Raw genomic sequence first — 26,373 nt, 5'->3', positions numbered from 1 at the left:
CCTTCTGGGGGAGCAGGGAGCTTAGACCCCAGCCCTGGGGTTCCCTGTGTTCCTCCACCCAGCCCCAAACTGACACTAAACCCACCGAGCAGGTTCCCTGCTGCAGCCTCCGTCCACATTCCTGGGCAGAGGTGTCACCTCCCCCTCCCCCTCCTGGCTCAGGTTACAGGCTCTCAGGTCTCCCGTCCCCAGGGCACATTCCCAGGTCAACACTCCCCCCTCCCTGCTGCATCACATCGTCACATCTCTCCCCCCTTCGAGACTGAACTGAGCGGGGTCACTGTGACCAGTGACCTGGGGAAGTTCGGGGCCCCCTCTCCGGGACAGCGCATCCGCTATCAGGTTGGCACTTCCCTTCACATGGACCACGTCCATGTCGTAATCCTGCAGGAGCAGGCTCCACCTCAGGAGCTTGGCGTTGGCTCCTTTCATCTGGTGCAGCCAGGTCAGGGGAGAGTGGTCGGTGTAGACGGTGAAGTGTCGCCCAAAGAGATAGGGCTCTAGTTTCTTGAGGGCCCACACCATGGCCAGGCACTCCTTCTCGATGGCCGCGTAGTGTTGCTCCCGGGGTAGCAACTTCTTGCTCAGGTACACGATGGGGTGTCTCTCCCCCTTTTCATCCTCCTGCATTAACACCGCCCCCAGTCCCGTGTCGGAGGCGTCGGTGAACACCACAAAGGGCTTGTCAAAGTCTGGGTTTGCTAGAACTGGGCCACTGACCAGAGCCTCCTTCAGCGCCCGGAAAGCCTCCTGGCACTGCTCGGTCCAGACCACCTTGTCTGGCTTTCCCTTCTTGCATAGCTCAGTGATGGGGGTGGCTATGGCGCTAAAGTGGGGCACAAATCTTCGGTAGTATCCTGCCATCCCAATAAAGGCTTGGACCTGCTTTTTGGTGTGGGGAGCGGGCCAGTCTCTGATCACCTCCACCTTGGCCGGTTCCGGCTTTAGGCGGCCGCTCCCCACCCGATGGCCCAGGTAAGATACTTCAGCCATCCCCACCTTGCACTTCTCCGCTTTGACAGTCAGCCCAGCCCCCTGGAGTCGGTCCAGCACTTGTCTAACCTGGGACACGTGGTCCTCCCAGGTCTGGCTAAAGACACAGATGTCGTCAATATACGCCACGGCAAAACTCTCCATCCCCCTCAGGAGCTGGTCCACCAGGCGCTGGAAGGTGGCCGGCGCTCCCTTGAGGCCGAAAGGCAGGGTCAGAAACTCATAGAGCCCCAGAGGGGTGATAAAGGCCGATTTCAGCCGGGCATCTGCATCCAGCGGCACTTGCCAGTAGCCCTTTGTAAGGTCCATGGTGGTAAGGTACCGAGCTCCTCCCAGCTTGTCTAGGAGCTCGTCCGGCCTGGGCATGGGGTAGGCATCCGATACAGTGATGGCATTGAGCTTCCGATAGTCCACACAGAACCGGACTGACCCATCCTTTTTGGGGACCAGCACCACCGGCGAGGCCCAAGGGCTGGCCGATGGCTGGATCACCCCCAAAGCCAGCATGTCCCGGACCTCTCTTTCCAGGTCCTGAGCAGTTTTCCCTGTGACTCGGAAGGGGGAGCATCTTATCGGCGGGTGCGACCCTGTCTGCACCCGGTGGACAGTCAGATTAGTGCGTCCAGGCTGGTTGGAAAACAGCTGTCAGTACGGATGCAGCACCCCCCTGACCTCAGCTTGCTGGGCAGGGGTGAGCTGATCCGAGAGGGGGATTGTTTCCAGGGGGGAACCAGCTCTGGTCCCAGGGAATAGATCTACTAAAGGGTCATCTCCCTGCTCCTCCCACTGACCACACACAGCTAACACCACATTCCCCCTGGCATAATATGGCTTCATCATATTCACATGGTACACCCGGCGGTGGTGGGCCCGGTTCGACAGCTCCACCACACAGTTTACCTCATTGAGCTGCTTGACGACCTTGAACGGGCCCTCCCAGGCGGCCTGTAGTTTGTTCTTTCTCACGGGGATGAGAACCATCACCTGATCCCCGGTGGCGTAGGCACGGGCCCGCGCCGTGCGGTCATACCAGACCTTCTGCTTCCTCTGGGCTCTGGCCAGATTCTCCCTGGCCAGGCCCATGAGTTCAGCCAGTCTCTCTCGGAAGGTCAGGACATACTCCACCACTGACTCTCCATCGGGAGTGGCCTTCCCCTCCCACTCATCTCTCATCAGGTCCAGGGGGCCCCTCACCCTCCTTCCATATAACAGTTCGAAAGGCGAAAATCCGGTAGACTCCTGGGGCACCTCCCTGTACGCGAACAGCAGGTGAGGTAAGTACTTGTCCCAATCCTGCGGGTGCTGGTTCATAAAGGTTTTCAGCATCATCTTTAGCGTCCCGTTAAACCTCTCCACCAGCCCATTGGACTGGGGGTGATACGCTGAGGCCCAGTCATGCCGGACCCCACATTTCTCCCACAAGCACCGGAGCAGGGCCGACATGAAGTTGGACCCTTGGTCTGTCAAGACTTCCCTGGGGAACCCCACTCGGCTGAAAATGGTCAGGAGCGCATCTGCCACGGTGTCTGCTTCAATGGAAGCTAAGGGCACTGCCTCGGGGTAGCGGGTGGCGAAATCTACCACCACCAGAATGTATTTCTTCCCCGACCGGGTCGTCTTGCTGAGAGGCCCCACGATGTCCATGGCCACCTTCTGGAAAGGCTCCTCTATGATGGGCAAAGGTCTCAACGCCGCTTTCCCCTTGTCCCGGGCCTTCCCCACCCTCTGACAGGGGTCACAGGATCGGCAATACTGCCGGACGGTGGTAAAGACCCCGGGCCAGTAAAAGTTCTGTAGCAACCTCTGCCGGGTGCGCCGGATTCCCTGGTGCCCTGCGAGGGGGATGTCATGGGCCAGGGACAGGAGCTTGCGGCGGTACTTCTGGGGGACCACCAGCTGCCTCCTGACCCCACAGGACTCCCCTTCCCCTGGGGGAGCCCATTCTCGGTACAGGAACCCCTTCTCCCACAGGAACCTCTCCTGGCAGCCTCTCCTCATGGTCCGTCCCTCACTGAGGTCGGCCAGGTCCCTGAGCTTCTGCAAGGAGGGATCTTTCCTCAACTCGGCCTGGAACTCAGCGGCTGGGGAAGGGATGGGGCCCGGTTCCCCCTCCGTGGCCAGGTCTGAGGCCGCAGCCTCTCTGAGCCGTGCCCCTCGGCGCTCCCTCCCCACCCGAGTAGGGTCTCGCGCCTCCAGTGTGGTACCCTCCCCAGGGTCAGGTCGCAGTGCCCCTCGCCGGCTCTGGCTACGGGTCACAACCAGGGCGGTCTGGGGGTCGCTTGGCCAGTCCTCTAGGTCTCCCCCCATCAAAACTTCAGTGGGCAAATGGTGGTGTACCCCCACATCCTTGGGGCCCTCCTTGGTCCCCCATTTCAGGTGTACCCTTGCCACGGGCACCTTAAATGGGGTCCCGCCCACCCCCGTCAGGGTCAGGTAGGTGTTGGGCACCACCCGATCTGGGGCCACCACCTCGGGCCGGGCCAGCGTCCCCTCCGCGCCCGTATCCCAGTATCCATTGACCTTCCTCCCATCCACCTCCAGGGGAACAAGGCACTCTCTCCGGAGGGACAGCCCCGCACCCACCCTGTAAACCGAGCACCCTGAGTCCAGAGCCTCCAGCCCTCTGGCGGGGCTGGCTGGGGGTACTCTTCCCTCCTGAGCAGGTGGCAAACTGGTAGCCCCCCTTTCCTGGGTCGCCTGCCCCTCGTCCAGCTGAGTCCCTACCCAGTTAACCCTGGGTAGGTTGGGTCTGCTCAGTTTGTCCCGGAGCCCGGGGCACTGGGCCCGTACGTGGCCTCTCTGGCCACAGTGATAGCAGCTCAGGTCACGTTGGTCCCCTCGAACGGGTCGGAGGGGCCCGACACCAGGCGTTCCCCTTTGGAGGGGGTTCTCCCTATTTCCCCGCTGGGAGGCCCCATGGTGACTCTCTCTCTGCATCGGGGGGGGCCTGTTCTTTTGGGACTCCTCCCGGCTACCCCCTGACCGACTGTTCACAAACTCGTCGGCCAGCTGCCCTGCATGCTGGGGGTTCGCGAGCTTTTTGTCCACCAGCCACAGCCTCAGGTCGGAAGGGCACTGTTCATACAGGTGCTCCAGTACAAACAGGTCAAGCAGGTCCTCTTTAGTTTGGGCCCCCGCTGTCCACTTGCGGGCATATCCCTGCATCCTGTTGACCAGTTGTAGGTAGGTGACCTCAGGCGTTTTACGCTGACTCCGGAACCTTCTCCGGTACATCTCGGGGGTCAGCCCAAACTCACGGAGCAGGGCCTGTTTGAACAGTTCATAGTCCCCTGCCTCTGCCCCTGTCATCCGGCTGTAGACCTCCACGGCTTTGGGGTCCAGTAAGGGGGTGAGGAACTGGAGCCTGTCTGCAGGGTCCACCCTGTGCAGCTCGCAGGCATTCTCAAAGGCCGTCAGGAAGCTATCTATGTCCTCCCCCTCCTTCCGCTGGGCCAGGAAGCACTTATCAAAGCTCCTTGCAGTCTTGGGTCCCCCCTCACTCACCGCAGCCGGGGCCCCACTGCTCCTCAGCCTGGCCAGCTCCAGTTCATGCTGTCTTTGTTTCTCCTTCTCCTGCTGCTCATGTTGACGTTCCCTCTCCTTCTCCTGACGTTCCCTCTCCTTCTCCTGACGCTCCCTCTCCTTCTCCTGACGCTCCCTCTCCTTCTCCTCCTGCTCATGTTGACGTTGTTTCTCCTTCTCCTCCTGCTCATGTTGACGTTGTTTCTCCTCATGTTGACGTTGTTTTTCATGATCCTCCAGCTCCCTCATTTTCCTCTCCCTCTCCCATTCCAGCCGCATCCGCTCCAGGGATGGGGAGCTCCGCTGGGAGGATCCCCTGCTGGCTGCTGGGGTCAGGGGGCCCTCGGTATTCGCTGGGCTTCCCGCAACCCCTCCCCCAGGCATAGGTAGGAAGGGTCTCGGGGTGTCCTGGGCAGCAGTCTGACCCCTCCCAGCCTGGTCAGGCCCCAGGGCCCACGCTGCGTCCGCCGGGCGGCTTCCCTCAGGGACAGGGATCGGGTCCTCCAAGCGATCCCTCTCCTCCAGCTGGGCAATCAGCTGTTCCTTGGTGGACCTCCCGACGCGCAGCCCCCTCTGCCTGCACAGCTCCACCAGGTCGCTCTTAAGGCGTTTAGCGTACATCTCCCGGCTGGCCACTCGCAGGCCGGGCAGCTGTCCACGGTTTCCAGGAAAAGCCCCTAGTGTGCCAGTCCTTCTTGAGGTCACCACCTCTTTGCCAGGGTCGAGCTGCAGACTCCTCCGCCCCTGGGACCGCTCGCTGCAATCCCCCGGGGGACCCTGTTACTGCAAAAGTCCTTCTCTCTGGTCACACACTCCCAGGGGTTAACCGCCCCCTGAAACCGTCTCTCTCTGAATCTTCAGCACGCCTGGTCCCCGTCAATCCCCCTTCGTTTTACTGTTCCCCAGTCACTTACTGCAGGAAGCGCCGTTCACGGGGTGCAGTAGATCCCACCGCTGCCACCAGTTGTCACGGAGTGTGGGGGAGTCCAGGCCCTGCACCCCTCTTCCTGGGATTCACTGAGACTCTCAGCCAGCCAGTAAAACAGAAGGTTTATTGGACAGCAGGAACACAGTCCAAAACAGAGCTTGTGGGTACACCCAGGACCCCTCAGTGAAGTCCTTCTGGGGGAGCAGGGAGCTTAGACCCCAGCCCTGGGGTTCCCTGTGTTCCTCCACCCAGCCCCAAACTGACACTAAACCCACCGAGCAGGTTCCCTGCTGCAGCCTCCGTCCACATTCCTGGGCAGAGGTGTCACCTCCCCCTCCCCCTCCTGGCTCAGGTTACAGGCTCTCAGGTCTCCCGTCCCCAGGGCACATTCCCAGGTCAACACTCCCCCCTCCCTGCTGCATCACATCGTCACAGGGCCGATCAAGCCAGAGGCGAGGTGCGAGGCCACCACACAGGGCACCTGGCGCTGTGGCTCCGGAGGGTTTCTCACGCTCACGGCCAGCCCTGAGCCTCTTCCCCCAGGCACGACGGTCGCTCCCGGCTTTGGGGGCCCGGTCAGGACTCACTAACCAAGTCTGTGGAGCTACTGCACGGGTGACCCGCAGCCAGGGCTGGGCTGGAGACGGGGACCAGCTCAATGGCTGTGTCCCAGCAGATGCCAGCGTGGATGGTGTCCCCAGCCCTGAGGCTCCACGCCTGGGCTGCCACCCGCCTCGCAGGGCTGAAATCACTGCTGCGAGGGCCCCTTCCTGGCCTAGCTTCTTTCTCCTGTTTTCTTTGCTGGAAGGAAGGAAAATATCACCCCAGTCCCGGGCCCCCAAGAACCTCCCTACCCTGGGAAGCCTGACCTTTTTCTCTCGATTTTTCCTCCCCCTCCTTGTCATCATGCACGATTTATCACAGCTGGTCGGGAAGCCCAGAGGAACGCTGAGCAGGGCCCCGCTGCGCTAGGCGCTGTACAGAGAGGTGGCAAAGGCAGCCCCCGCCTCGCTCAGCTTGCAATGTGCACGTGTGATTCTTATTCGGTGGCTCAGCCTTCCGGAGTCACTGGGATGTCGGTGTGGCTGCCGCAGCAGGCTGAGGCTGTATGGGACGCCTGGATTCCCTGCCCGCTGCAACCCATGCTTCTTCCTGGCGCTGCAGGGGGATGCCCATGCGCTGGAACCCGGGGCTGGCTGAGCCCAGGAGAAACGTTCTCTCCTGAAACTTTTTTGCTTAATTATTCTCAGGGTGGCAGGATGAGCTGTCTCAAGTTGTCCCTACAGCCAGCACGATCCAGGTCTAGGCAGGGCACCATCACCCAAAGGGCTCGGCAGGCAGTTGAGAGGTGTTGGCTTCTGGGTGGGAGAGGATGGGTCCAATGGCTGAGCAGCAGGGGCGGTTTCAGAAGCTGGAGGTACCATTCTCCCCATTCAGGCTTATACAACCATCAACTGGGCCGACCTTGTGGCGCACCCATTAGCTGCAGCACCCCCCTTCGCTGCTATGCTCCCACTTATGCCACCCCCAGGACCTAACTTAGGGTCAGCTTCAGGAAGCACCTGACAAACAAATCGCTTTCCCCACTCTCTGACTTGCAGCCACCTCTAGGCTGGAGCATGGCAGCTGTTTGGAACATCTCGCGACCATAGGCGGCATCAGCTTGAAAGGAAAGAAAGAGAAATTCTATTGGGCCGGGAGGATTTAGGTCAGTGCAATGTAATTACCCCAGGTTCACTTTGGCCAGGAAACTTGGATAACACCCTTGTTCTTATGGGATCATGAAAGACCACATGTGGTTTCACTCCTTTCTCACAGCCAGGCCCGGTGGTCTCCCATCTACATACAAACTCAGCCTGACCTTGTTTAGTCTGGGAGAGCTGCAAGGCTCCCAGCAAAAAGCCATCGGCCACAGGCCTCCACAAGCAGCTTTGGCCATGGGGAAAAAGATGGGGAGTAGGAATAATATGGGGGGCTTGGCAAAGCCTGGCCTGGAGATGGAGCCCACGATCTAATGCCTGCAGGGGTACTGCCCCCTCCACTTGCTCATCATCCTCTGTCTTTGGAGATGAGGGGCGCTGGGATCCGGAGCGGGGAGAGGGGCCCTCCTTGGGATTACCTGCCAGGAGTGTTCGCTGGGGCTGCTCCTCTAATTGCTGCACTGGTGGGTTCCAGCGTGTGGCTCCTGGGGTTAATTGCACCGACAGATCTTTCCTTTCGGTTCCGGCTGGACCCCCTAGCGAGAGCCTTTGTGCATGGGGGGTTCTGCAGGGAGCCAGGGTGGCGGAAGGCCTGCCAAGCAGTGGGCCCCCCAGCCCTAAGCAGCATGGCTCTGACCTGCCTGCGGATCGTGCAGGGCTTTTTAAATAACTCTTTTTAGCAATGGAGAGAGAGCCAGGGAGCTGGCGCGTTCCACCAGCAGAGCGTGTAATTAGGGAGCCAGGAGCTGCATGCTGATGCGCTGGCGATCGGTGGGCGGGAGCTTGGCACGGTGCCGTTCCCTACGGCTGCTGCTGAACTCCCAAGCAGGGAGAGGCGTCCGGGACTGCAGCACGAGCTTGCCCTGTCGCTGGCCAAGGGAGGCAAGCGCAGGGCAGGCTGCAGCTCCATTGCAATCCCATTGCCTCCCGTCCATTGCAGTTCCACCCCGCCTCCATTGCAATTCTGTCTCCCCCCCCATGCCCCCCCAACTGCCCAAGGAAGAGGAGAGAGTTTCTTGGCAGAAATGGCAGTGTTGTCTCTGCAGTGGCTTGACTGTTCATGCACGATCGTGCGCTCTCGCACACTCCTGCTTCAGCCATGCAAGCGGGTCTCGGCCAGGAGGCTGCGTGCTGAAGTGGCTGGAGAGGAAGTCTAGGACATCCGGGTTCTCGTTCCGATGATGCCAGTGACTTGCTGTGCAGCCTTGGGCAAGTCGCTGCCCCTCTATGTGCCTCAGTTTCCCTATCTGTGAGACAGAGGGAGAACCTCCCCCGGCCATGGGATGGTGTGGGGATGAATTCGGTCGGGTTTAGAGCGGAGTTTGTAGTGGAAATGCCTGCTGTGACTGAGAAGTGATTATCCTGTGAGGTTGGCCACCTTTCCCTGGCATCTCCCCAGGAGGCTGTCGTCAGCTGCTCCCTGCTCGCTGTGCACTCTTTTGCAGCACGAGCACCTCCCCACACTCCGGGATCCAGGCTCTGCATTTCTCTGACACGGGCTTTGATTGTTTATTGTAGGGCCTAGTCCAGTGCGGGACCGGGCATCTTAATAGGCCTCCTCTCTCTCTCACTTCTACAATACAGGTTAATAACGGGGAGTCCGGACTCCTGGGTTCTGCTTCCGGCCCTGCTGCTATTTGCTCTGTGGCCTTAGGGAAGCCATCTCGCTTTTCCTTGCCTGTTTCCCCACCCGGGATGGGCTGAGAATAGGTACCCGCGCCCCAGGGGTGTTGTGAGCTTAGAGCTGTTGTCTGCAAAGCCCTTTGAGATCCCAGGCACAGAAGAGGGGCCGGTGTGGTGAGCGCTCCGGGCTGGACCCTGTTGCTCAGAACGCGACGTTTGTGTCTAATGAACGGGGAGCAGCAACCAGCTTCGTACCAGGACAGAGACCCCCACTCACTGCATTGCCCCCTGCATCAGTGAGACACGCCCCAAAGGCTGGCTGCCCGTGGGGCGGACAGCGTTGGGGATGCCCTGACATCCCGGCTCGTCCTCCCAGGGCTGTCTCTGGCCCAGCTGGGTACGGCGGCCCCATCCAGGGGATGCTGGTTGGCTGGCGCCTCCCGTGGGTTACATCACGGAATGGCAAGGTGACATGGTCCCTGTAGGAGCGGGTGGTGGAACAACACAGGGGAGCTCATGAGCATTGGCATTGCCAGCCGGTTCCCTCTGCATCAGTACAGAGCCAATGCCCGGCATGGCTGTACAGTGTGTGAGGGGGGTGTATCCTTCACTGGAAGCGGTTAAGCAAGGCTTTGACACGAGGTTCACGAAAGATCCCATGGTTCTCTTGGGCAAGACTGCCCATGCTTGAAAATCTGCCATGCAGGAAGAACCTGGGGCACTTGGTCTCGCAGCTGGGAGTCGGGGCCCTGACCTGGCCGGATCCCAGCCCGGTAACTCCATTCCCCGCCTGGTTCCACGCAGGAGACGTGGCTATCAAGGCAGATTCTCCCAGGGGCTGGAGTCCCCGCTGGACTTTCCATCTGGAGCATGTCGTAGGCCAAAGCTTCCCCCAGCTGCCTTGGCTCGGAGGTGCTGTCACCGCCTGTTAGATCAGGCACCAGCCTGCCAGGTGACCCTTGGCTTTTCAAGGCCAGGCTCTCCGGGAAGCTGGGCTGGCTTTTCTGAATCTCTCTCCTGAGCAGCCGCGTGTCGGTCCCAGCCCCAGCCTGGCACAGAGAACTCCTGAGAAAGCCGTTTCCCTCACCATTTCCCAGCAGCCCAGTTGAGCGAGCCGCAAGGAGGCCGGGGTGAGAGCCTGTCAGAGGGTCCCGGCTGCAGCCCAGACTTGCTGCCTGGACGTGTCCTCTGGGGCTACTTTCCTCGGAGCGTGTGCACGAACCCATGTTAGGCCAGGGCAAGCTGGGGTGGGTGGGATTGAGCAGGGGAGGGCAGGGTGTGGGACGTGGTGAGTTGCAGTAGGGGGCGGAGAGCACGGCATCTTGCAGTGAGCAGTGTCCTGGGGACAGTAGGGGAGAGAGGGGTCAGGGGCCAGGAGGGGCTGCTGTGGAGGGGGTGGGCAGCTCAGCAGGTGGGGGGACGGGTCCTGGGGGAAGGACAAGGAAGGAGATGTCGGAATCACCTTCGCGGGGTTGTGGGGGTGGGGGATTTAACAGGCATTCTGGAATTTGCTGAGGGGAGACAGACCCTAAGCTGCCCTCCCCTTTCAAGCCCCAGGAAAGCTCCAGGCGATCTCCACGTGCAGGGAGTCCCAGTCATTAATTACCACTCGCAGGCTCGGCACAACTTCACTGGAAATTAAAATCACGAAGTGCAGCCAATGAATTACCCGTGGCTGCAAACCGGCAAGCTTCCCCCCACCCCCTTACTTTCTGTGTGATTGCTGGCCCCCACCCCCGTGATATCCTCCTCCTTTGCAAAAAGAGGGACAAACAGCACTCTGCAAATGACCATTGACTGACGGGGCGATTGACACAGAAATGACGTGTGGTCCAGGGGTCCCAAACACAGGACCAGGAAAGCTGAATTCGGTTTCCTGCTCTCTGCCTGGGGGACCTTGGGCCAGTTACTTTGCGTCCTGTGCCTCGGTTTCCCCATTTATGAAAACAGAGTTAATTTATCCTTCCCTCCCTTACTGGGGTGTCATGAAGCGCTTTGATGTTTGGAGCTCTCTGGGTAGAAATGGCTATAGAAATATCAACATATGAGCCAAAGATGAAGGAAGGCTGGGCTGATGGTTAAGGCACTAGCTGGAGACTCTGGGTTCAATTCCCTGTGTGACATTGGGCAAGTCACTTAACAGCTGTGTGCCTCAGTTTGCCATCCCTAAAATGGAGCTAACAGCACTGCCCTACCTCACAGGATAAATACGCTATAGATTGTGAGAGGCTCACATACTACAGTAATGGGGGCCATATAAATACCCAAGACCCATGCACTTATTGTAATGCAAACACTGCCCCCTCGTGGTGAGAATCACTGCTTGCCTATGTGTCATAGGCTCTATTCTGTTAACAGCTGGTGGAGATTCTCCTTCAGCCCTCTATCCAGCTGTCTCAGCCAAGAGCCTTAAGCACAGGACTATCCTTCCTCTCCCTTGTCTGTTATTTTATCCCGGGCTACAGTCATCTTGTTTTAAAGTGTTTTTTTTAATCCCAAGGCACCTGTAATAATCCATCGCTATCCGCCTTGGTCACTCATGGCACCGTGGGGCTGGGCTCCGTCTGTGAGAGCTAGGCTGCCCATTGGAGCTGCGTTCTCAGGGTCTCGTGTTTGTGGGGGCTGAGCGCTCCAGGGGATCTCGGAGGGGGATGCTTTCCCAGCTCTCCCTGCCGAGGCCGGTCTTAGAGGTGATGCGGGCAGGTCCCCGCTGTGCATGGAGAGGCGCTAGGCGGTCTAGATGCTTCCAAGACAGGGGCATTTTGCTCTGGTTTGAGGGGGCTTTCCTAATCTGAATGCTGAGAATCTGCCGCTGGCGTGTGTGTGTGTTGGGGGGGACTCCCAGTGGTGACCAGTTCTGGCACTAGCTCTGTAGAGCTCTGTCAGCACAGGGCCAGCCGGGGAGATGCAGGATCTGCTAGAGACAAAGAGCCAGCAGCAGGCAAGGGGCAAGGTGAACGCTGGGGACGAGCCTACAGAGAGATCTGGGGCATGAGGGACCTCGGGAAGGGGGTGAAGCCGGAGCAGGGAGCTGGCTGAGGAAGGGGTCTCCCTGGGCCTAGGTGTGCTGGCTGCGTCTCTCTGCAGGAAGCGTGTCCCCACGCCTGCCTGGGGAAGTGAGAAGAGATGCCTGTCGCCGGGTGGGGAGCGCATTGCTTTTGCCAACTGGACCTTAGCCTCAGAGCGGCGCCGGCAGTCCGAAAGAGTCCCCCTCCCCCCATGCACTGCCCTGCATTTCATTTTCTTTTTGGTATGTCCGTTTGTCTGTGTCCTTCTGTGTGTCTCTGCTCCGGAGCAGCGTACAGGCCCTCGTCCGTCCTGGGTCTCTGACTGTTTTTGGTTTCAAGTCAATTGTTAGCCTTTTCTTTTGAACGTTGTGGTCTCTGTGGTTCCCCTGTCCTGTCCCCCTCTGTCCATGTCTGTCGCTGTCCCGGGCCGGCGGCCCTGCAGCCTTCAGCCTCCCCCTCCCCTCCCCTCTGCTGCAATCTGTCCCAGGACAAAACCCTGATTGCAGCCCCTGACCCTCCTTCCTCCTCCCCAGGCCAGAATCCGCCCCCACGACCCTGCCCCCTTCTCCAGAGCCTGAAATCCACTCACCCTCTGTTTGCACCTCAGACGCCAAGCCCTCCTTTGGGGGCCGACTGAGTAGCAGAGAGGGAGGGAGCGTAGGTAGGAAAGTGGCAATGCCTTGGGGGCACAGGGGCTGTTGCTGGCATCTGGTCACCGCGGACAAGCCCAGGACTTTTCATGTGGCTTCTATCTGAGAGGCGATTTAAAGAGACGCTGTCAGATGCTTTAGCCACAGGTTTAGAACTCACCTGCATTGCTGGCTTGCAACAGCCCCCCCTTAGAAGCTTAGATCATCTCCTTCCTGATTCGCTTGTTCCCCCACACACACACCTTTGCCCCCTCCTCCCACCGTGGGTGCTGGGCTCTTTGGAAATCAGACCCCGGTTGCAGGGGGTGAGCCCTAATTCCCTGGCCTGTGCAGAGATGGAAGGAGGGAGTCGAATTCCCCGCCTGCTGGGCGTCTCGCTGGGGCCTCTCTGTATTTTGTTGATGTCATTTGCTGCCTGGCAGCAGAGCAGCGAATGGATCCAACCCATCTCAAGAGATTTACCAAGCGGCCAATGCTTCCTCCTCAGGTGTGACCCTCCCCCTGGTCTCGACCACTGGACAGCGCCCCTTTAAACCTGACCCATCGGAGAAGCCAACTAGTGGATTGCTCTGTCTCCTGGCCACCAAACCGAGGTGGTACCATAAACCGGGGTGCATTGCATGGCCAAGCACCCAGGGGGGAGCAGCCTGTGCAGAGCATTTGCCCGCAGTGCCCCTCCACCTCTAGTCAGGCGCTGCGGTGGGGTCGCTCTGCCGTGAGCCAGGGCCAGCTGGGCGTGTTAAGCAAGGTGGGACTCGGGCTTCAGGCATCGGCCTTTCACCTCTGGAGAACGAGGCTGCCACATGAATGAAGTCTGGTGGTTGCCAGCCAGGGCCTGCCTTGCCCATGCCCATGCCCTGCCCCTCTTCTCGAGCTAGCATGCTAAAAACAGCAGGGTGGTCACAGCGTAACTGTGCAGGGTAATGGAGAGCCAGGCCCCTAGCCCCCATCCCCTGGGCATTGTACAGCCGCCAGCCATCCAGCCCAAGCTCTGCTCAGGGGATCTGAAGCGTGGACCCTGCCCCCGCCAGCCTGTGCCCTCAGCCCCTCACTTCAGTCCCTGGCTGCCAGCCCTGACCAAGCAGCTCCACGACGGAGCAGTAACTGCTGGATTCCCTGGCCCCTCTCGACGGTCGCCCCAATGACCGAGGCATCAGGCCGAGCGCTGGCGGAAAGATCCCTGACCCCAGCTCTGCTCTCTCCCCTTCCCCCACCCCGTGTAGATCCCGAGAGGACTAGCACACACATGATCTCAGCGGACGATGCGGAGTACCCACGGGAATACAGGACCCTGGGGAACGGGACCCGGCGCTTCTCCAACGTCGGGCTGGTGCACACCTCGGAACGCCGGCACACGGTGATCGCTGCCCAGAGCCTGGAGGCCCTGACTGGGCTCCAGAAGGCCGAGATGGACCGCAAGCGAGATGCCTTCATGGACCACCTGAAGAACAAGTACCCGCAGCATGCCCTGGCCATCCGAGGCCAGCAGGAGAGGATCCGGGACCAGGTAAGGGGCACCGTTTTGGTTAGGCGTTTCCCCCCGTCTCCGCCTTTCAAGGGGCTCTGTGAACTCTAGCCCAGGCCTGGCAGTGGGGTCGGGCAGTGAAGTCACAAGAGGCATAAAAGGGCTGGCGGGCTCGGTTGGGGTCTTGCCAGCAGCAGAAGGCTTTCCTCATGCTCTCCCAGGGTTGTGAACGTACAGCCTCTCTCTATGGGGGCGCGTGGGGGTGGGAATCTGACCTTGGGGGTGGGCTGGGGACAATCATTGGGAGCAGATTTACCTCTGTGTGGGGAGCTGGGGGTATGGGGAGATTTGATCTCTGGTGGGGGCTAATGGGCATGCAGCAGGGGTGTATTTATCCTCTCTATGAGGAACGGGGGCCATGGAGTCCCCCCACTCCAATGGATCTGTCCTCCAGGGGGCTAGCTGGCATATGTGGGAGGAGGGGAGACCCCCCACCCAGTTCTTTCCAACCTTCACTTGGGTTGGAGCTGTGAGTAGGGGCGGGCGAAGGGTGGCCCTAAACACCCTGCTCGGGGCTTCCTCGCCTCTGGGCTTCCTCCCTCCAGAGCACTTCTCCCCTCCCTGGGGTGCAGGGGGAACCTCACGAAATAGATCACACCGGCCAAACCTTTCACCGCAGCCCCTGCCCCAGCCACGAGCCCCAGGCTGCCTCTTGGGAAGGCGCTTCTGGCCCCCTGTTTTTGTTAACCGCCCCAATAGCCCTCCTGCCAAAGGGTAGCCCCAGTGTGAGGCTGGGAGCCTGGCACAAGCCGCGGTGATTGCGGGTGTGGATACATATGCATGTATCATAGGCCAGATTGCCAAGGGCTTAGCACCCAAATCTTCCCTCCAAGCTCAGTTGCTGTTTATACACCTAAATAAGGGCCCGATTCTCCCAAGAACCCAGCACCCCAGGGACACCCGATGTGCTGAGCATTTTGGAAACTCTGGCTCTGACTGGGGGAGAGAACACAGCCCCAGGTGTTTCTACAACTTGCTTTGTGATCACAGAGCTAAGACAGGTTTTGAGGGTGAGTCCTTGTTTGGACCGGCTGTTCCCAGGAACTGGGGCTTGAAGCCCAGAGTGGCAGCCAGACGCGGGCGCACGGCTACCCGCACACTAGCTCCACGCAGTCTAGAATTGATCACGTTCGTGTCAAAGCGCCTCATGCCGTCGGAGGGCTTGGAGGCCCCTGAACTGAGTGGGGGAAAAGACCCTGTCTGTGTCTGGTGCGGGGATTCCTCACTGAGCTTGAGCGGTTCGGTGCAGGCGCTGAGCGTCGCTGCTCTGGACCCGGGCCACCCCGCCGATGCAGCCTGCTCTGTAATTCCCCGTGTGTAATTAGCAACTGGTCCCCGGTGCAGGCCAGCAGGAGGGGAGAGTAGTGCCGCATCTGCCGGTATCTCCGTAGTACGGAATGCGTTATAGCTCCCCCTTATCTCCAGAGCATGGGCAGCAACGGGGCAAGCTCCCCCAGAGCCATGCACTGCAGTGGGGAGGCAGTGTGACCCCATGGGTAGAGCGCGGGCCTGAGACTCAGAAGTCATGGGTTCAGTTCCCAGCTCAGCCACTGGCCTGCTGGATGACCCTGGGCAAGTCGCTTTGCCTCCCCGTGCCTCAGTTTCCCCTGACATTGACTTCCTTTGTAAAGCCCTTGGAGATCATTTGATGAAAAGAGCTAAATAAGAATAACAACCCTGACCATCTCCAGGAGATGAGCTGCCATGATCTATTCAGGGCTTGGCTTCTGTGCTGAGCTTACTGGTGTTATGGATGCCTGTCCTCTAAGGAGTGGGCCACGACCCCAAATCCACCCATGTTGGTTAGTTGATCTGGGCCGGAACGGAGCTAGGTGCAACAAGCTGTCTATCCCATCGCACATTCCCTGAGCCCTCTGCCCCTCCTGCCCCAGTCCCAGCTCGGCACACAGGGGTTATATGTTCTCCTGGACGCACGGTAGTGAGGGAACTTCTGGTGCTTGCTGCGTTTCTGCTCGGGGCTAGCGATGAAAGGAGGGAGGCTCTCCCCTTCCGCAGCCGCTCAGTGCTGCCACGGTGGCATACAGAGGCTGGCTGGTTTGTGACCCTCTCACAAACTCTGGTGCAGGGCACAGGCCAGGGAATCTCCCTAGTGCTGAGCTCCGGGGATGCTGCAGCAGTTCCAGGCTGCAGAGCTGCCCGCCGGGGGTGCTGCCGTAAGTTAGAGCTATTTCGGCCCCTGACCAGCCTAGAAACCCCAGGGCACAAAGCCCCCCTCCCCTCCACACTCAGAGCTGCGACTGGGTCTGGCTGCACTGCAGTCAGAGGTGTGGCTGCAGCGCGTGTGGATGTAGCCCCTGAAAACCGCCGTGGCACCTCAGCAGCGCCAGCCGGCCGCTCGAGCACGTACCCAGGTCCCGGGCGGCCGCGGTTTCGCTGCTTTCCTTACTCGAGCCAGCTAGTCGCCCCTCCGATGGCAGCGCAGACAGACCCCGCGGGAGCTCTTCTCCGGGGAGCGCAGCACAGAATTCCAGCCAAAGGCGGCCGCCCGCTCTAAGGAATCGTCCGTCCATGTCTGGGCCGTGCCGGGCGATGGCAAGGCACGAATCACTCCTCAAGGGCCCGGCCCCGCTGAGCCCTTTGCGAGCTCCCCAGCATGTTACCATCCTTTCCGGCGCAGGTGCTTCCCTGCTTCAGGGGACTTCAGCAAAGCCGTTTGAAAACAGCACCTAGATCTGTAGCAGAGGCGCAGAGGGACCTTCGGGACGCCGGCGTTCCAGGCACTGAGCTGCCGTCATGTCCCCGGCGGTCCCGGTTCCTCCTGCTTCGGTGGGGCTCACCTGGGGGTTGCTGCCAACCGGCTTGCTAGCAGGAATCACAATGGAGCCTGCTTCCGAAAGGGCCCCAGGGGATTTGGCAGCCGCACCTGGTGACTTGGGGTATCTGGCGCGACCCTGCGTGTGTCAGCAGGAGCCTCTGGAATCACAGCTCAGGAAAAGAGGTGGCTCCTGCATGGGGCCTAAACCTGGACCAGGCCGGGGAGGGCTGGGCTCGGTGGTTTCATGCTCTGCTCTCTGCTGCAGTGAGCACAGGCTGTGCCCTGTGCCGCTAGCTGGAGCAGCCCCTGCTGCAGTCAGGTGAGGGGGGCTTTGCAGGCCTCGTGGGTAAGAGGGAAGGGCAGCTGAAGCCCTAGCAATGGGGTGAGGAGCAGATGAAGGGGAAGGAGGTGAATGGGGCAGAGCTGGAAAGGGCAGCATCCCAAAAGGGGGTGGAGGGCGAGGGCAGCTGCTGCTTCCGGATTGGCTGAGAGCTCGTGTCCTCCCAGAATGCAGCAGGACTGAACATCGGGGCATGCCCCCCATCAGCCTTGGGACTGGCGCTCGGCCAGCAGGCCTTTGGTAACAGGGCTGGATTGCGTCCAGCCCCTGCACTGCTCCAGCAGGCTCAGGGGCTGGGAAAGAGGCTGCGGGCTTGGCAGGATGAATGAGAACCCGAACCCCGCTGGGGGCACCAATGAGCTGAATTTGCTGGTCTCTCCCCGCACCTCAGCAAGTCTGCTTGGGCGAGGGGGAGTCCTGGCACAGCAGGGGGGCTGCAGGCCAGGACGGAGGGGCATTCGCAGAGCGGGGGCGGGGTGGAGGGCGAGATGCAGGGCGGAACAGCAGGTGGTGCCAGGAGTGAGGGGCATCGCCAGAGCTGTCTGGGCTCCAGAACCGGAACAGCCGCGGGTGTGGGGCATCAGCAGAACTGTGGGGAGCCCAGGGCGAGAAGGTCAGGGGCAGCTGGAGCCCAGGGTTGAGGTGCATTGGCAGAGCTGCGTGTGCGGAGGGGATTAGAACACAGCACCTGTCCGCACTCAGTTACCAGAGCCAGACCATCAGCGATGCCCTGCTCCATGCAATCATTCATTCCAAAATGAAAAGACTGAAAGACAGTCCCCGGCCCACTCCCCAAGAGCACGGACCTTTTACCTGCCTTATTCACCCTACTCCTCCCATTCTTGCTTGAGAAACAACCAGGGCTCTCCCAGGGCTCGTTCCTAAGGTTTCCACCTGGACCCTACACGCCTCTCGCATGGACTGCAGCATCCATTAGAAAGTGGCATGGTCTTGTTAGGCCCTGTTGTATCTCAGCATCATAAAATCCCACCCACGCCTCACCTCTTCCAGAGGCCGTGGGACTGGCCATGCGACTGGCAGCAGGGTGGGGCTCAGGGGGGAGCTGGTGCTTATTCCAGTCAATACAAACTCCCTATAGTACCTGTTGGCCCTCTCTTCACCTGCAATGAGTTTTCATCTACTGAGTGGCAAAATAAATGTGTCTTTGTAAATCTTGCACAGCACTGCATTGGGACTCAGGAGATGTGGTTTCTATTCCCTGCTCTGTCACTGGCCTGTTGGGTGACCTTAGGAAAAGTCACTTCCCCACTCTGTGATTCAGTTCCCCATCTACATAAAAACATAAGGATGGCCATGCTGGGTCAGGCCAATGGTCCGTCCAGCCCAGAATCCTGTCTTCCAACTGTGGCCAGTGCCAGATGCTTCAGAGAGAATGAACTGAACAGGGCAGTTATCGAGTGATCCATCCCACCATCCAATTCCAGCTTCTAGTAGTCAGAGATTTAGGAGCATGCAGTTGCATCCCTGACCACCTTGGGTAATAGCCATTGATGGACCTATCCTCTAGGTATTTATCTAATTCTTTCTTGAACCCAGTTATACTTCTGGCCTTCACAACATCCCCTGGCAATGAGTTCCACAGGTTGACTGTGCACTGGGTGAAGAAGTACTTCCTTATGTTTGTTTTAAATCTGCTGCTTATTAAATTTCATTGCATGACCCCCTGGTTCTTGTGTTATGTGAGGGGGTAAATAACACTTCTTTAGTCACCTTCTCCACACCAGGCATGATTTTATTGACCTCTGTCATTTCCCCCCTCAGTCATCTCTCTTCTAATCTGAACAGTCCCAATCTTTTATATCTCTCCACAGATGGAAGCTGTTCCATCCCTCTCATCGTTTTTGTTGCCCTCCTTTGTACTTTTTCCAATTCTAATACATGTTTTGTGAGATGGGGTGGCCAGAGCTGCACGCAGTACTCAAGGTGTGGGCATACCATAGATCTGTATAGTGACATCATGATATTTTCTGTCTTAGTATCTATTCCTTTCCTAATGGTTCCTAACATTCTGCCTGCTTTTTTTGACTGCCGCTGCGCACTGAGCAGATGTTTTCAGTGAATATCCGCAGTGACTGCAAGATCTCTTTCTTGACTGGTAACAGCTAATTTAGACCCCATCATTTTGCGTGTATAGTTGGGATGATGTTTTCCAGTGTGCATTCCTTTGCATTTATCAACACCGAGTTTCATCTGACATTTTGTTGCCCAGTCACCCCGTTTTGTGAGATCCCCTTGTAACTCTTTGCAGTCAGCTTTCGACTTAACTATCTTGAGTCATTTAGTATCATCTGAAAACTTTGACACCTCATTGTTTACCCCTTTTTCCAGATCATTTAGGAATATGTTGAACAGCGCTGTTCCCAGTACAGATCCCCAGGACCCCCACTATTTACCTCTCTCCACTGTGAAACCTGACCATTTATCCCTACTCTTTGTTTCCTATCTTTTAACCAGTTACTGATCCAGGAGAGGATTTTCCCTCAGATCCGTGGCTCCTTACTTTGCTCAAGAGGTGAGGGCCCATGTCAGAGGCTTTCTGGAAAAGGGAGATAATGATAGTGATCCCCTTTATGAAGCACTTTGCGATCTACTGATGAAAAGTGTTATCTAAGGGCTAGGTATTACAATCATTCTGTTCCCAGGCAGCATCTCAGAGAAGGGGAAATTAAGGTTGTAACTCTATATCAGGAAATTCAAAAAGGGAAAAAATATTTTATAGGCACCATCATTCAAACAAACACACGCACCTAAAGATAGAACATTCCACCTTTAGTCTGCCCCCATATCTCATTCAGCCTTTACTCTGCCCTCTCATTCAGCCTTTACTCTGCCATGCCGGCCCTATGCATCTTCCATGTAACATACAAATCTGTCTATGACACGTGTGACAGCTAGGGGACAAATCAAACCCCAGATGCCTTGCCAGGAACCTGGAAAGCTGAGGACGAGCTTTGAAATTCCAGGTGCTTTGGCATTTTGTCTGACAGCTTTATTATTCATGATGTTTATTTCTAGTAGTGCCCAGAAGCTGAAGATCAGATCTGGACTCTGTTGTGCTAGGTTCTGTACATCCGTGGCAGCCTGCTACAAAGAGCGTACAGTCTAAGTAAACCAGGCAGACGAAGGAAGCGTCACCATCCCTAGTTATGGAGAGGGAGTGAAGGTACAGAGCGATTAAGTGAGAGGTTTCACCCAGGGGGTCTGTGGCAGACAGAGCTGGGGATTGGACTCAGATCACTTGCGTCCTGGTCTCATATCTTGCCAACACAAGCAGCCTGCCGCCAGCCAGCTGTTGTAGGTGCTAATGCAGCCTTTGCTTGGCTAATATTTCACTCTGTTTTCCGACAATAAGTCCCTTTCTTTCCTGCACTTACCTCCCCCGGACTGACATGCTGAGGAATTAATGGCACCCTGGACTTTAAAGAGCCTTTCTTGTGGTTTATGATCTGGCTGCAATGATTCCTTTGGCCTGTGCCAAGTTTCCTTCCCGAAGCAAACGCATTGTTCCTTTTAAATTGGATCATCTGTTTTGTCCCAAGCCAGCTAGTTTCAAGGGGGAAACCGCCGGGTCTCTCATGCTCCAGACAGCTGGGAGACCTGGGCACTGATGGGACGCTGCAGGTGCGCAGATGGCAGGTTTGGGAGCAGGCAGAGATCTCTGAGAGTGCTCAAGCTGAGTGCAGCCCATTGGCATTGCCCAGGGCTCATTGGGTGGGCCTGCGGGATCTGAATTGAGTAGCCTCAGTCCAGTTCCCAGGGTACAAGTGTGTCTCCACCACATAAACCACCCCCACAGTTGACACTATTGGGTTACCCTTGTTGGAAGAGACTAACACATTTTTTTGAGCATAAGCTTTCGTGAGCTACAGCTCACTTCATCAGTGAGCTGTAGCTCACGAAAGCTTATGCTCAAATAAATGTGTTAGTCTCTAAGGTGCCACAAGTCCTCCTTTTCTTTTTGCGGATACAGACTAACCCGGCTGCTGCTCTGAAACCTTGTTGGAAGCTGCAGCAGAGTTTCCTGGGCGCGACCAGTCCTTTCCCCCTTCCGGGTTGCCCCAAGGATGGGCTGAGGAATGCTCGCCCTGCTGCTAAACATGCTCTGGGAATCAGCCACAGGACTCCAGTCCCCAGCCCTGTCAATCCAGCCCTGAATTCACAGCTACAACTGCATGGTATGGAAAGGCACCGAGGGCGGTGAGCACAGCGGGAGCTGGAGAAATTCCAGCCGGGTGCCTCCTGGAGGGATGAAAGCAACGTGGGCAGAAAGAAATAGAGCATTTTAGGACAAAATCTTCTGGGCCGCAGCTTGGGTCACAAGGTTGATGTGGCATAGTTTTTGGCTGCATCAAGTCCTCCAAGTCTCTGTTTGTCTTAACTCCCTCCAGGTTTAATCTACACATGTGGGTGTGTGCGTAGGACACCAACTTCCTTCCCTCTGTTGAAGTGGTTTCCTTCCCAGTGTGCCACCCCCATGCTGGGCCAGGTCCCAGAAATCAGTTTGGATCGGTGGATATAACTGTTAGGTTGTGAGAACAGATCAGTTTTAACCTGGACCTGGCCATTGGCCAGCACTCTCCCACGATACTTCCAGGAGGCTGGTCGGGGTTACTGATTTCAGTGGGCGCCGTGCAGGACTCACTGGCCTGGGTTCTGCAGGAGGGCAAACTACATGATCAGGCGGGCTCTTCCGGGCCTTAAAAAGCGATGGCTGTGTGATGTCTTGGGGGCCTAGTGCACAGGGCGCAGGACAAGGACTCAGGAGACATGGCTTCTGTTCCTGGCTCAGCCATGGGCCTGCTTGGTGACCTGGGGTCAGTCCCGTCCCATCTCTGTGCCTCAGTTTCCCCATTGGTCACATGAGGATAACGAGGCTGACTTTGTTTGTAAAGTGCTTTGAGGTCTGCTGGTGACAAGCGCTAGATAAAAGCTAGAGATTATTACTCTCAGTTTATGTTTGATCCTTTAAAACAATGAATGCCCCACCACCATCTCCCTGTGCCCACGTTTCCCTCTCCACCCTCCCCATTCCCACCTCTTGTTTGTTACAACTGCCTGTCGTATCATGCTGAATGGGATGGTCAGCTCTCTGGGGGAGGGGCCGCAGCTTCCTATGTGTTTATACAGCACCCAGCACAATGGGGCGCTGAGCCCGTTTGGGCCCTACTGTAATAATCTCTCTCACCACAGAACTGGTGCAGCGTGGGCTCCCCCAACACCACCCTGCACCTGGAGCAACAACACCCCATGTGGGGAGAGGGCAGTGCAGTCTCCATGGTCTCTCCACAGAGACTCCTCATAATTTAACAACCATTGGGATTATCTTTATGGCCTTCCCCAGGTGACTGAACCGAAGAGCTACCCTCCTCATTTCACATAGGACCCAAACAGTCCCTGTTGATCCAGGCCAGATTCAAGGCACTGACCCAGAGCCTGTCCTCCTTCCCAGCCCTCCTCCGCTTCTGAACGGTGGGGAATCCATGCTGCGGATGGGCTGGTGTGGAGATATGGCTTAGTGAAGGAGTGTGGCATGGCCAACTCTGAGCATGCAAAACTCATGAGTCAGGCCTCTTGAAATCATGAGATTATCTTTAAAGTCATGGGATTTCCCCCTCCCGCCCAAGGATACACTTTGGGTTCTTCTTATTTGCCCTCTGGGGTGTGAGCCTTTGGGCATCATGAATTCAAGCTTTTCTCTGCAACCATAAGGGCTAGAAACTTCCTGTTCAAAAATAAATAAATAAATAAAGCAAGCTGAGAGTCTCCTGCGATCACGTGACTCCAGGAGCTGGGGCTTTAAACTCCAACTTATGATAAAATCACGAGGCTGGGTGCATGAATGCCAGTGGGACTTCTGTCTCTTGTCCCCCAAGCAGAGTGAGAGTAGCCGATATGCTTTTGTCTATGCTCCCCAGACTTGAAATTGCATAATCTGTGAAGGGCCCTTGACTCTAAATTCTAAATCTAAAACTGATTTCCGTACTTCGGCCCGCAGGTGCTTGCTTGGACCGGCAAGACTCAGTGCTTCTCCCATCTTCTCCCCTGGGGGGCGCCAGTGGTTCTGGGTTGCAGCTTCCCTCTGAGTTGGCTGCCCCGTTAATGGTCTGGTGTTACGAAAGGGTTTTGTGCAGGCAGGAGAAGATTTCTGGGCATGCTCATAAAAGCCAGTGCATCAAAATCAGAGTAACCTACTAGCTGGAGAAGTTAGGATTAAGCCTCTTCTACGTGGCATGTTTACAGACTGTGACTGCTGTTCACCTGTGTTATCACACGGCTTCTTCCGACCTGTGTGGACAGAAACCACCGTATGCAGGGACCAGTGCTGAGCCCCGGCACCTCTGGGCTTGCTGCATCAGTTATGAATGTTAAAAAATTGCTGGAGCTCCGGCACCTCTTTCATTACAAACTAAGCCCTGGCAGAAACCATTGACCAGATCCACCGCGTGGTGTATAGCCGTGTAGCTCTGCTGAAGCCAAGGGCGCTCTATTGATTTACCCCAGCTGAGGATTTGGATCTGTGTTCTTAGCCACTCTTAGAACTTGCCTTCTCTGCCTACGCGAACGAGGAGAAAATCCTTGTTTCCCCACTGTGTTCTCTGGGGCCAAACAGACCCCTGATGAAAGCAGCTATTTTGTCCACAGAGGCCTAGCAAAGCAAAGCCTCTTCCTCACTGTCTCCAGCCTGCTCAGAGGTGCAGACAGTGTTAATTATTGATTGTTGTTTTATCATCATCTGTCCCCAGTTCTGGCTGCGCTGGGTTCACACTCATTAGACATTATACAGTGAGTGTCATGCATAGTCTTTAAATCCATTCCGTTCCGCGCTGGAGATACAGGCATCCCCTTGCTAGTCAAAGAGAGCGATTTCTTGATAAATAACTTGAAATGTTTCGGTTATTAATACAATAATGGAACCGCCAGCATTTATAGAAAGCCCCACCTGCTTGGACTCAGGAGCTGAATGATTTTTGAGGTTTGTTATAATCGGGTGGAAAGATCTTCTGGATTCTAATGGTCTCTGTCACAGAGGGTGAAACTTATCCTTGTGGGAAGAGCCCGCAAAAGGCGCTCCGTAGCAATAAAGCCCAGGTTTGAAGTGGGATTTAGGTAATACATCTTCTGCTGGTGCACTGCCCAAGGGTGAAGCGCAGCCAGAGATATTAAAATAAATACAACCCACCGTTTTGGGGTGACACTCCAGAGGGGACAGAGTGTTCCCCCTTGGGATGACGCACAGATTCATAGGTTCCAAGACCTGCAGGGACCATTGGGATCATCTAGTCTGACACAGGCCGGAGAACTGCCCCCAAACAATTCCTAGAGCCGATCTTCTAGAGCAACGTCCAATCTTGATTTTAAAATTGCAAGTGTTAAGGAATCCACCGCAACCCTTGGTAAATTGTCCAAATGGTTAATTACTCTCACTGTTAAACATTTACGCCTTGTTTCCAGTCTGAATTTGTCTAGCTTCAACTTCCAGCCATTTGATCATGTTAGAGCTTCCTCTGTTAGACTGGAGAGCCCAGTATTAAATATTTTTTCCTATGTAGATACCTATAAGCTGATAACCACTGAACATTACTCCCCAGAGTCCTGCCTGCCACCCCCTATCCGAGGCAGAAACCAGCAAACAAAGAAATGGTCGCGTCTGCTTTTGGGGAAAGAAAACAAGCATTATTCATCTTCTCTGAACGTGTTAAACAATTACGGAGAGTAAATGAAAATAGAGGGATTGGAACCAGTGGGTGCCAACCTTTAAATGACATTGAGATACAAACATGATCAAAGCCTTTCTGAAACGTTACAGACTCGCTTGTATTTTTAATATATTAGCCATTTGGCAGGGGGAGGCTGCCAGGTAATTTAGAGCCCGATTTTAGCTTGTTGTTTAAAATATGATATACAAGAGCGTTTAGCAAATCAGATCTGAATAGAAATGTTTCGGAAATGTCAATGTTCCGTTCAGCATGGCAGCCCCCAAAGCAGAACACTGTGGTGCTGATCACGAAACCTGGAAAGGGAACGCGATATTAATTTTAATCATACGTATACATATCACAGAGCAGAAAAGGCAGGTGCACACACCCAACAGGCCGTCAGCAAGTCTACAGCCAAGTCCAAGGCTACAGCGAGCTAATTCAAAACCCAGATGGGCGAGAGCTTTAAATGGCAGGTTAACAGTAAACAGTGGAAGGAGACAGGGAAAGTGAAACTGACTAATACACCAGATTAGCAGCTCTGTCTTCCTGTCTGTCTGAGTTTTGGATTGAGATCCCACCCCCGCAGTACCAAGTGCTGTCCCCAGCTGGAGAAAATGCAGGAAGTAAGCAAACACCACAAAGTTTTGATTTTTTTAAAAATTCTGTTTTAATTTATTAATATAAAACAGTAAAGAAATTTACCAGTCTCCTTCCAAGCGGTGTCCCTTTAATACAGCCCGAGAAGGGGTTAGTGTGGAAGTATTATTACTTATTGTGTGTGGTACCACAGCAGCTAAAGCCCCCAGCTGCGAACAAGGCCCTCTTGCGCTAGTTGCTGTACACATCGGGATGGTCCCTGCTCGGAACAGGTTACCGTCTACGGAGAGCCGATAAAGGGTGGAAGGGGAAAAGGCCCAGTGACAGAGCTAGGGTTAGAATCCAGGTCTCTTGACTCCCAGGCCAGGGTGGGCCCTATCCATTAGCTCATGTCATCTGCACTGTCTTTAACTGGATGTGGGCTCAGAGGAGCAGAAGCGTATCTCCACCCTCAAACTCCAAAAGGAGGTTGTTTTTGCCTCATGCAGCAGCGAGGAGCTGAGTCCATCCCTACGGTCAGCATGGAATTGCACGGGGGTGCCTTCGAGACAGCTGGAAATAGGGCGACCACCTAGCAAGTGTGAAAAATCGGGATGGGGGTGGGGGGAAATAGGCACCTAGATAAGACAAAGCCACGAATATCAGGACATCTGGTCACCTTAGCTGGAAAATGTGTTGGTGCTAATACCCTCCGAAACATGGCACTTCCCACGTGGCGCCCTTGTACTGTGAACTGCCCATCAGCCAAATGGCCTTGCTTCCATCCGAGCTGGGTTGGAAAGTTAGAAATGTGTATAATAATAATAATTAATAATGAATTGCAATGGGTGACCCTTTCCCCTCTCCCCTGCCCGTGACTCCCAGCCATCTGAATTGCTTTTAGAATGTGCTTGTCAGCTGAGATCTGGCATGGCACGTGCCAGCCGGGAACGCACGATTGTGCAGACAAATGACAAACCCCAGAAAACAGAGGGTTACAAACATTCCCCT

General features: G+C 56.4%; 1 protein-coding gene across 14 annotated transcripts in view; it reads left to right on the top strand.

Annotated features, from left to right (window-relative positions):
• Positions 1 to 26,373, top strand: part of SRCIN1 (SRC kinase signaling inhibitor 1) — a 180,503-nt gene that overhangs the window by 72,798 nt on the left and 81,332 nt on the right. For all 14 annotated transcript variants that reach the window (XM_074940902.1, XM_074940901.1, XM_074940899.1 and 11 more), the window contains one exon: positions 13,648 to 13,931. In XM_074940902.1, coding sequence (XP_074797003.1) covers positions 13,648 to 13,931 — 284 coding nt within the window. The remainder of the gene's footprint in view (positions 1 to 13,647; positions 13,932 to 26,373) is intronic.

The sequence above is a fragment of the Natator depressus genome, chromosome 27 (assembly GCF_965152275.1).
Source record: "Natator depressus isolate rNatDep1 chromosome 27, rNatDep2.hap1, whole genome shotgun sequence".
Taxonomy (NCBI): Eukaryota; Metazoa; Chordata; order Testudines; family Cheloniidae; genus Natator; species Natator depressus.
Note: the sequence above shows the minus strand (reverse complement) of the source record. Positions and strands in the feature narration are given on the sequence as shown.